General features: G+C 40.8%; 1 protein-coding gene across 1 annotated transcript in view; it reads left to right on the top strand.

Annotated features, from left to right (window-relative positions):
• The first annotated feature begins 6,621 nt into the window (after positions 1-6,621).
• LOC101349996 (ovostatin) overlaps positions 6,622-11,885 on the top strand; it is a 79,300-nt gene continuing 74,036 nt past the window's right edge. The window contains exon 1 of the mRNA XM_023741483.1: positions 6,622-6,835. Within this exon, the coding sequence (XP_023597251.1) occupies positions 6,622-6,835 (214 nt within the window). The remainder of the gene's footprint in view (positions 6,836-11,885) is intronic.

Here is an 11,885-nt window from a genome sequence, read left to right as displayed (position 1 = left end):
TACTTATGAGGAACCTTTACATAGACAAGAGACAGTTGTTCGAACAGAGCAAGGGGATGCTGCGTGGTTTAACTTCAGGAAAGGTGTGCATCAGAGTTGTATTGTTTCACCATACCTATTCAATCTGTATGCTAGCAAATAATCCGAGAAGCTGGACTATCTGAAGAAGAACAAGGCATCAAGACTGAAGGAAGTTTCATTTACAACCTGTGATATACATATGACACAACCTTGCTTGCTGAAAGTGGAGAGCCTTGAAGCACTTATAAGACAGATGTCCCTAGGCTGTTGAAAATTCCACTGCCTCAGGCAGCTTGGTTGGCACTTCTCATAGTTTTACATTAAAATCCTGATTCCACTCTCCTTAACTCCTGCCCCCAAACTAGAGGAAATTGGCAGAGACCAGTTTAGGCACCATGTTGACATTCAGGATAACCTTTTAGCTCATTAAATACCTCATGCATAGTAACCTCCCTGCTTCTGGGTGAAGTTTAACTGTCATTTCCTGAACATGCAATGCATGAAGTTATGTGTAAACCCCATTGCGCCTGTGTAGTATGATTAAGAATGTTGCTGATGTAACTTGTATAACTTCCTACTTGTAAACTCCTTAAAAGTAAACCTTTTCCCTTGCAGTGGCTGAGCAGTCTTGGCAACAGCAGCTCTGACTATTTCCTTTCCTTGAGCAACAAAATGAAGATGCCTTTCTACTCTCCCACCTCGATCTCTCGTTTATTGGCTGAGATGAGTTGCACAGGGCAGAACCTGGGGTTTCCACCTGGTAACTCTTACTGACAGAGATCAAAGACCACAGCCTTCAGTATGGATTACACCTCAACATAAAGGAAACAAATGTCCTCACAACTACACCAATAAGTAACATCATGATAAATGGAGATAAGTTTGAAGTTGTCAAGGATTTCATTTTACTTGGATCCAAAATCAACGCCCATGGAAGCAGTGGTCAAGAAATCAAACGATGCATTGCCTTGGGCAAATCTGCTGCAAGGGATCTCTTTAAAGTGTTAAAAAGCAAGGATATTATTTTAAGGACTAAGGTGCACCTGACCCAAGCCATGGTGTTTTCAATCCCGTCACATGCATGCGAAAGTTGGACAATGAATAAGGAAGAAAAAAGAAGAATTGACACCTTTGAATCATGGTCTTGGTGAATAATATTGAATATACCATGGACTGCTAAAAGAAATAAAAAATCTGTCTTGGAAGAAGTATAGCCAGAATGCTCCTTGGAAGAGAAGATGGCAAGACTTTGTCTCACGTACTTTGGACATGTTATCAGGAGGGACCAGTGTCTGGAGAAGAACATCATGCTTGGTAAAGTAGATGGTCAGTGAAAAAGAGGAAGACCCTCAACGAAATGGATTGACACAGTGGCTGCAACAGTGGGCTCAAGCATAACAACGGTTGTGAGGATGGCACAAGACCTTGCAGTGTTTCATTCTGTTGTACTTTGGGTTGCTATGAGTCAGAATCAACTCGATGGCACCTAAGTACACCATTCTGTAAGGCTAGCTCAAATGACCTGCAAGACAACATATGGGGCATTCCTTTTGAACTTAATGTATTTTGCCAGCTAGAGGCCTAGTGTATTATTTTAAATATATTAGTTTCTTTAATTGTAAAGTGCTTAGAGGTGTTCAGTATGTTTAAGGAAACAAACAGGAAACAAAAACGGTGCACCACAGTTTAAAAGAAAAATTCACTTAGGTTTCTCTCAGGCAATTCTTATGCCAGTAGATGGAGCTTTTAACGGGAAAATCAGAAATCTCTCTATTTGCTCGGAAAAATGACTTAGGTTTTCTCTTAGCCAGTTCTTATACCAGTACATGGCAGTGTTGATCTAAAAATTGAGTTGCAAGGAGAAGCCTTTCAAACTGACTTAACTAAGGTAGTTTTTAGAGGCCCTTAGATTCTAATTTACTGCACAGAAAACTCTGAATTCCCCTTAATGAGTGCATACCAGTGATGAATTTGTATTCTTCATCCTCATTAAGACCAAAACCATACCTGTGAAAACCAATTAACCCTTGCTCCAGGGCCTTTTCATCAAAAACACACGTGAAGAAACCATAATGGGCATTTACAGAAACACAGTAGGATTCACATGGCTAAACCAAACCACAATTTAATAGTGACAAACCTGCCAGACAAGTTTGACAACAAAACTGAAAGTAAAGAGATAAGAAAGCCACTGACAAGGGTCAGGGAGCACTTCAATTCAAAGGCAGAAGTCCTTGATCCAGGAGTGTTTGTCTCGGAGCACAAAGGGCTTCTTTAGGCACCTATGCTCTGGGTCCATGGTCCCCCAGGCTTGTGGCTGTCAAGTTGATCCATTTCTGACACCAAAATTTTGTGGAGAAAATTTGAATGCTGTTTCAGAGTAAAACAGAAATGTTTATTAAGGGTTTCAAGAATGATTCAAATTGGGAACTGTGTAGCCCATCGAAATGAAACCACAAAGTCTGAGGCACAATAATTACACAAACAATGTTTTTATAGGATTTAGACAAAGAACAGAATTTACAATATTTGGAAGTTAGAGATTCGCTTTCTCACAGTGGGGCTCAGTGATCGGATTAAAGAATATTTGTGCTGACAGCTGGGTCAGCAGACCAGTGACAAGACAATAGAGCCTGTTACCATAGTCAGATAGCAAACAGGTTTTGCTAGGTATAGATTAGCTATCTTCAGACATAGACTCCCTGAGGTTGCATAAGGCAAGCATTTCTTAAAGACATTACACACAAATCAAATTGCATTGTTTTAACATAGTAAGCAAGACAAATTGAAAATAACTTACTTGTGACAACATATTTTCCGAGAACATCCCCACAATGGGTTTTCAGATAACTATTTGTGTCCCAACCCCTCTGAGAACAAGATGTGAGATGTGACATCCTGCATCTGCATGACTATAGGCTTTAGGGTACATTTCTTCCACATCCTGACATGGCAACAGAGGAAGAGGATTTTCCTGACTGCTTATGGTGGCTTAGCAAGATAAGGAGCCCAAAAAGTTAGGCATTGTTTAGAAGTCAATTTTGATTTTGCTGAATTTAGCAGGGGTCCAGGTTAGTTCAGTCATTTTTTACTTTGATCAAAAGTTTCAATAAAATTTTATTTGCCATTATCAAAACATGGCACATCACAGATGGGGCACCAGGACCTGTATTTTTTAAAAACACCTCAGGCTCCTCAGACGTTCAAGGAAATTTCAGTCAAGGAAAACATGACTCTTCTGGTGCATTGTGCTAAAGGTTCAAGGAGAACAAGTGGAGTTTGCTTTGAGGTATATGGTGTTCCTTTGTGGGTAGCACTTTTTCTGCCTAAGAAAATGGCCAATTCTCAGTCCTCATTTTACTTGACATGTATTCGATAGTTAGTCTGATTACATAAAAAAATTGTTCCTCAAATTGTAAGCAAGTGAAGAGGGCATGATGAAGTCAGCTAGTGCTGTACCTCAAGTCACAAGGAAAGTCTGGGATTTAATGTTTACGTTTGCAATATTGCCCGCTGTTACAGTGAGCATAGAAGGTAACTGAGATTAAAACATTATCTAATAATAAAAGGGCTTAGGTGTGGAACAATGCACCTCTGTTACTTTCCTTTCATTGGAAACTCTCACTACTTTCTTTTTTTTTTTTTTTTAATTGAGTTTTGGTGAAAGTTTACATAGCAATTTAGGTTCCCATTTAACAATTTCTATGCATATTGTTCAATTGCATTGGTTTCATTTTCCCACATTGAGTCAACATTCTCATTATTTCCATTCTGATTGTTCCATTTCCATTATTCTTCTTTCCTGCCCACCCTGACCTTCTCATCTTTGCATTAGAGTAAATATTGACCATTTGATCTCATATATATGACTGAGTTTTTGTTTGTTTATAAAAGGAGCACAGTACTCGCTCCCAGGAAATGTTGATTATTTTATAAGCCAATCTATTATTTAGCTGGAAGGTGACCTCCAGGTGTGGTTTCAATTCAAAGTTTAAAGGGCATCTCAGGGCAATAGTCTTGGGGGTAAGCATAGTCTCTGCCAGCCTAGTAAGTCTGGCCTTTTTTTTTTTTTTAAGAATTTGAGTTTTGTTCTACGATATTCTCCCATTCTATCCAGGACCATCTATTGTGGCCCTGGTCAAAATGGTCCACAGTGGTAGCTGGGCACCATCTAATTATTCTGGTTTCTGGATGGTTGAGGCCATGGTTGGTATAGGCAATTGGTCCTGTAGACTAGTTTTTCTTTGAGTCTGTGGTTTCCTTCTTTATCTTTTGCTCCAGTTGAGTAGAGACGAATAGCTGTATCTTAGATTGCTGCTTGCAAGCTTTTAAGATTCCAAACACTACTTACCCAACTAGAATGTAGAATATAAACTTTACAGACTAGTTGTGCCAGTAGACCAAGATGTCCCACAAACCTATGGTCCTACACCTTCAAACCTGGTAAACCAATCTTGTGAGGTGTTTATTTATGTCTGGGAGGTATTCATGATTGTGCCCTTTATGTGCTTTATTATATATATGAATATATGTACAGTATACACAAACATGTATATAGATATGCCTACAGATACACCTATATATGCTGACATATATACACACATGTTCCTTCTTATACATATTGAATAAACCAAAACCAAACCCATTGCCATCAAGTCAATTCTGACTCATAGCAACCCTATAGGACACAGTAGAACTGTCCCATATAGTTTTCAAGAAGCAGCTGGTGGATTTGAATGCTGAACTTTTGGTTAGCTGCCATTATAGCTCTTAACCATTGCACCACTGTGGGGATATGTGCCATTTAAACATGGCTGCACTATGGCTATGGTCATATTAATTGGCTGCAACCTTCACTCAGTATAACAACTTCTCAACTGACCAACTTATTTGAGACCCTTAAGGGTGACCCTGCTCTAACCTCTATGAGGACACTCTCTCCCCAGGCACGCCATGAATTAACACTTGTTAACCAAGCCATTAAGGAAAAATTTTTGACTCGTTTACAGATAAATCATCCTGTTTACCTTCTCCTATTAAATACTCCTCATAGTGTTACAGGCGTGCTCTGTCAATTTACTCCTGACTTCAGAGCACTTGAGTGGCTTTTTCTTCCTTATCACCCTCCACAACAGTTGTTTACACGCTTCTCTCAACGCATTAACTTATTGATGCAGGGACGCACTCGCTCTCAACAGCTCTTGGGTTCTGATCCTCATTTTATACCCTTTGGGGTAACGAAAACAGCTTTGACCATGCTCTTCTCAATTCTGAGGAGCTCCAGATTGCTTTGGCTGATGTTACTGGACAAATAATTTATTCTTATCCCACTTCAAAGCCACTCTCTACCCTCCAGCTTCTTCCTTTACAACATTCTACTATGCTCTCTCCTTCACCTCTTGCTAATGCTCCTACCGACTTTATAGACGGATCAGGAAAAACTGGAAAGGGAGTGGTCACTTGGCAGACGGACGGTGCTTGGCAGCATTTTATTACACAGAGAGCCTCCACTACACAGTGTGCTAAGTTGTTGGCAGCTGTTGCTGCCTTTGAAATTTTTAAATTAATGCCTTTCAATTTAATAGCTGATTCTGCTTATGTTGTTCACACTATTCAACATATTAGCGATGTAACTCTTCAATCTAGTTCTGATTATGAGTTGTTCATGTTATTTAAAAAGCTTCAAACCCTGCTTAATAACCGTTACTCTCCCTTTTTGTGGTACATGTGCGCTCCCATACACCCTTGCTGGGGCCCTTTCTGACGGCAATTCTCGTGTGGATTTACTTGCTGGGTCTACCTTTTCTACTGCACAAACTTCTCATAATTTCTTTCATCAAAATGCATAGGGACTTCAGAAACAATTTTCTATCTCTCTTACTGAAGCACAACAAATTGTTCGCACTTGTCCTGACTGCCAACGGTTTTCTCCCACGTCCTTTGCTACTGGCGTCAACCCACATGGTCTATTAGCCAATCAATTGTGGCAAATGGATGTAACACACTATCCTCCCTTTGGGAAACTTAAATATCTTCATGTGTCCATAGATACATGTTCTGGGTTTCTTTATGCTACAGCCCTTTCTGGAGAATGTTCTACTCATCCCTGTCGGCACTTCACCCAAGCCATTGCAACCATGGGATGTCCCCAAGTCCTTAAAACTGATAATGGTCCTCCATATACTTCTGCTAAATTTCAACAATTTTGTGCCACTTGGAATATTCTTCATACCACTGGCATTCCTTATAACCCTCAAGGTCAAGCCATAATTAAGTGTGCCCATCATACTCTCAAACAGCTTTTAAATAAACAAAAGGGGGGAGATGATGGGTCCAGACTATGTGACCAGAATGAAAGACTTGCCAAAGCTCTCTTTACTTTTAACTTTTTATCGGTTGCTAAAGATGGCGTTACTGCTGCAGAACGACATTTTATCCCCCCTGACACCCGACCTCGCCCACAGGTGCTCTATAAAGATCCTCAAAATCCCTCTGTCTGTCAAGGACCTGTAGAATTATTAACCTGGGGGCGAGGGTATGCGGCTGTTTTGTCTCTTACAGGTCCACTTTGGATTCCCGCTCGATTAGTATAACCATATCATGACCCAGCAACAGCCACCACCCTATCACTGGGATCCTCTGCATCTGCTACGGCTACCGGGGCCGCCAGCTGACCTAACTCCAGAACCACAACTGACACCAACGCCTCCTCCCCCGGGGAAGGGTAGTGAACAACAGAGCTCTGCTATACCGGTAACATGGGGAGGTTTGAAAGCCCTCTCCTCCAAAGCTGAGCAGGTCTTCTCGGCTACCGGTACCCTACTTACACCTGAAAACCTGTTTCTAGCTATGGTTTCTCTTGTGACTTTTAATTCTCAGCAGTCATCCAATGTCTCTACTCCCTGAAGATCTCCCATCACCAACAGAAGTCGGCCTTCTACGTGTGGACCATTCGCTATCAGTTACCTGAGCCAGAGACGGGAGAAATAAAGACCTCCTCTTAAGAAGGCCCTTCCTATGTTATTACTTTGCTAATCAGTAATTACCTGTATGTTACTATCTTGTTAATCAGTAATTATCTGATGAAAATTTGTTATGTGTAAATTCCTTATATTTTCTACCTCTTCTAGATTAGATGCCTCTGTATAGATAGGTTTCCAATTTAGATGATCCCCTTCCAATTAATAGTGAATTTGTGTAAATGTTTGTTTGATTGTTAAGAATCTTTGTGCCTTTAAGAATAATAATCTAGTGAATATTGAGTGATAGTGTTAAACTTGCAAGGGAATGACGGAAGAAAACCCATTGGTCCAACAATCAGGATGTGTTCAGTGCAAGGGTTTAAAATATTTCCTTTGTGCTAACCCTGTTCTGAGTGTTTGTCCTTTAAGCTAAATTGTTGCTGCACAGTGAGTCCATTTCAACACTGTGATTCATGATAGCCTCACTCTAGTTTAGAACCCTGGCAAAGAACCAGATGGTATCCGGTGGAAAACCAGCACCGTGAGTTTAAAGAGCCTGCCATGGCCGCCATCTAGGAGCTCAACTAAGTCCAGGTATTACTCATCGCTATGCTACTTCTCCTCCTTAAACATATGGAGGGTGCCTCAGCTGAAGCTGGGCTCACAAGGACTCACAAAAATTTTCTACACATCAGCCAGACCCTTGGGTGTAGAAACAATAGCCAAAATATTCTTGACAAGAAAATTTTACTTTATCCTAACGGGCATTTGTTGGACCAGTGAAAACCCACTTAATTCCTATTCCATTAGTTAAACAAAAGGGGGAAAATGTGGGGATATATGCCATTTAAACATGGCTGCACTATGACTAACTTCAGCCTTTCAAATGCCCATGCGCGGAACACGGTGAAACGTGTCAGCAATGACAACTTGTTTTTCCAAAACCTACTGTTCCTTTACTAATTGACTTGTTTACTCGAAACCCATTCTTTCTTGCCCAAAACTTCTTGTTATTCACCTAAAGCCCATTGTTCTGTGATTTGCTTCACTGCTTGCTGTATTGACTATAAACTCCTGGGACTGAAGTGGGGGTTGACTCCTCTGAGTGACCCTCCTTGGCCCCACTTCTCTGTAAGAGTTGTGGCTTTGGTTACTGTCTTTGCCCCTCTGACAATTGTCACAGCGCCGACACACCACCAGGGCTCCACATATTGAATAGAATATTGAATATATCATGGACTGCCAGAAGAGCAAGCAAATCTGTCTTGGAAGAAGTACAGCCAGAATACTCCTTAGAAGGGAGGATGGCGAGACTTTGTGTTATGCAGTTTGGACATGTTATCAGGAGGGATCAGTCCCTGGAGAAGGACAAGGTCAGCGAAAAAGAGGAAGACCTTCAATGAGATGGATTGACGTAGTGGCTTCAACAATGGGCTTAAATATTTGTGACGATGTTGCAGGACTGGGCAGTGTTTCGTTCTGTACGGTCGCTATGAGTAGAAACCACCTCCACGGCACCTAACAACAACAACAACCTTCCTATACATGTATATGCATACATATCTACCTATGTAACCACTCCTGTATTTTTTGGTTGTTACTGCTGTTGTTGCCAATTTGTATATGTTATAGCATTTACCAATAATGTCACTTATTCTCTTGTATTTCTTAGTGTCATCATTTTCCTTGGTTAAGTTGTGCTTGCTTCACCGATATTTGGTGTTGCCTTTTCCATCACCAAAACTAACAAGTGTCTGCTGTCTAGAGACACCACCTTCTTTTTGGGCAGATAATCAAAGTCTTTTCCCTCAGCTAAATTTTAATAGAAATAAGACATAATGAATATTCCAACTTATGAGATTTCAGTGTGAGAAGGGCAATAGCCGACCATCCTGAGCAAGCGCTGCCCTCAGTATGTAAACAGCATAAATCAGTGGCTAACCCAGTGTTACCAAGCCAACATCCTGCTCTGTGTACTTTCATGAAGAAATAAGATGCTATAATTAACCTGATATCTGAGAATATAACACAACATGGTTTCCAAAATGCTTAGAAAATGATTCTTAAGTAGACCAAACATTTCTCCTACAGTGTATCTTGTTTACACTAGCTATTGGCTTAGAAAGCCAGTCTCATCTGCTGTTTCTATGTTTTTAGAAAGCACAAAGGGAAGCCTAAGCCCTGGCCTTACCCCCAAATTCCAAACCCATGGATTCAAAAGAAGGAGCTTTTACTCCCCTGCAAATGCATGTGGGTTTCCAGGATGAAAAGTGACAAACTTGCAACGGTGAGACTATATCTTGAGTTTTAATAACCCCCACCACTCCCCAGCTTCCTGGCAAACATCATGACTGCTTTTTCATATTATTCATCATCCATGGGTCTTTCTTATCTCTTGTTCGCACACTGTGGTTAACGGGTACCAAATTTCCTGTCCCTGTCACTTACAAAGCTCAAGAACACTCAGGACACAGTTCTTCCACCAGGATGACCTCTTCCCAACTGTACTCAGAGGAACACCTCCCCCTGGCCCTCAGTCTCTGTCTGAAGGCACTCAGCGTTCTCTCACCTTGGGCCAGGATGCCCATGACATCGTCTCCTGCTTCTGGGTCTCTCCTGCCACTGCTTCTCATCATCTTCAGGTTTATAGCTTGCTTTCTCTGTCTCTCAGTCTTCTGTTTCCAGGAGATTCTCAGCACAGGGATCCCGGTTCTAAAGGATGTACTCTCCACTTGGCTGTTCTTCCTTGGTGATGATAGTATCCTTCTTCTGCTCTAGAATTGGCTCTCTTTTAAGGCAAAAACTGACCAATCCGCTTGGTGGACCACAATTATCTTATTTGCACAGCTCTGAACAATCGACTTGGTGGGAGTTAAAAGATCATGGCAAGAAAGGCCATACTAAGTAGTTCATCACAGCACAGAATGGGAAATGCCCAGTTCTGATGTGATTGTGTGTGTGTGTGTATGTGATTGTGTGTGTGTATGCATACCCGTGCATGTTTAGGAAGAGATCTTTCACAAACTGGATCACCATAGAATATTTCATGGAAGATGTACAGCTCTCATTTAAGCAAGGTTTGTGTTATCAATGCTTTGGAACATGGCACTTTTGTGTATCCCCTTCCTTCCACCTTCACACAAAAGTACCTTGTACAACAAGGCAAGTTCATACCTTCTGTGGTGTTCTTATATAGTAATCACATTTTTTGCATTTAAAATAAATTGTATATACATTTTACTAGTTGCTTGAACACTTAACACTAACAGATATTTAAGTATCGTCTAGAAATCTCATCCGCTTTGGTATCCTCAGAGACTCCATTCCATCAATTTTGTCTTCTTTCTCTTACTTTAGCCTCAGCCTCTTTCCTTTTATTTTTTCTTGCATCATCACTTAAATATTTGGAATCTTCTACCATAATATTCACATTTTCCTTCTCTCTTTCTGAGTGCTTATTCATCTTTCTTTTTGGCTCATCTCCCCCGACCCCCAACATCAAATAATAGTTTTCTTCATGATTCTTCCCTTCCCATTCAAACACTAAAACTCCCATAACTTAAAAATTGCCATCTGTGTATATGTTTTGATTCCCACATCTATGCCTCTATAGCTGCATTCACCTGCATATATATCATTACCTACAGTGCATCTCTAACTGACTACCTCTTAGGCACCTTGGTAGTATCCATCATCTACCAGAAACTGGCTCCTCCTCCTGAAATCCCTTCCTCAGTGTAAGGTAATATCATCACCAAACAATAACCTAGCTATCAACCTTAACTCCTTCTTTCTCATATCTCACATTTAATCAATAACTAAGTCCTGTTGATCTACCTCCTGAATGACTCTTGGATTCTTTTGCTTTTATGCAACACTGGCACACTATAGGAAACCCTGATGGTGTAGTGGTTAAGAGCTGTGGCTGCTAACCAAAAGGTCAGCAGTTCAAACCCACTAGGCACCCGCTGGAAACCCTGTGGGGCAGTTCTACTCTGTCCTGTAGGATCACTGTGAGTCGGAATCAACTAGACGGCAACGGGTTTGGTTTGGATCGGATCATGCTATAGGGTCACTTTTTGAGTTGGAATAGATGAGACAGCAACAGGTTTGGTTTTTTGATTTGCTCATGCTGCCTTAGTTCAGATCACCAGCCTTAAGTGCCTATATTTGCCAAACATTGTCCTAGGTGTTTGGGATATACCAGTGAATGAAAATAATTAAAAAAAAAGTTGCCCTGTGGAGTTACATTCTAATGGGGGAGATAAACAAAACATATAATACAAAAATACATACAGAAAGACAATACAATCCACACACTAGATAAGTAAAATATTGAAAATTAGAAGAAGGTAGCATTTCTATGGAAAAAATTTTAAAAAAAGAAAATAGAAAAGGTAAGGAAGATCTTGAATGTCCTGAGGGGTGGGAAGAGGGAGGAGACTAAAATATTAAATAGGAGTAAACTTCAGGGAATGCCTCACTAAGGCAGTGAGATTTGAGCTAAGACTTGAAGAAGGTAAGACAGTTAGTCACTTAAATATCTGAGAGAAGAAAATTCCTGGCAGACAGAGCAGCTACGGAAAAAAGTAGAGGGTCAGCAAGAAAGAGGAATACCCTCAATGAGATGGATTGACACAGTGGCTGCAATAATGGGCTCCAACATAACAATGATTGTGAGGATGGCAGAGGACTGGGCAGTGTTTCCTTCTGTTGTACACTGGGTCGATATGAGTCAGAACTGACTAAATAGCACCTAACAACAACAAAAACAACATGTGGTGGAAGCATGTCTTCAAGTTACAGCAAAGAAGTCAATGTGGCTAACAAGAAATCAATGGGAAACATAGAGCAGTAGGTGAGGAGATAGGAATGGTAATAGGGAGCCAGGTCATTTAAAGG

The sequence above is a fragment of the Trichechus manatus genome, unplaced genomic scaffold, assembly GCF_000243295.1.
Source record: "Trichechus manatus latirostris isolate Lorelei unplaced genomic scaffold, TriManLat1.0 scaffold00182, whole genome shotgun sequence".
NCBI lineage: Eukaryota > Metazoa > Chordata > Mammalia > Sirenia > Trichechidae > Trichechus > Trichechus manatus.
Note: the sequence above shows the minus strand (reverse complement) of the source record. Positions and strands in the feature narration are given on the sequence as shown.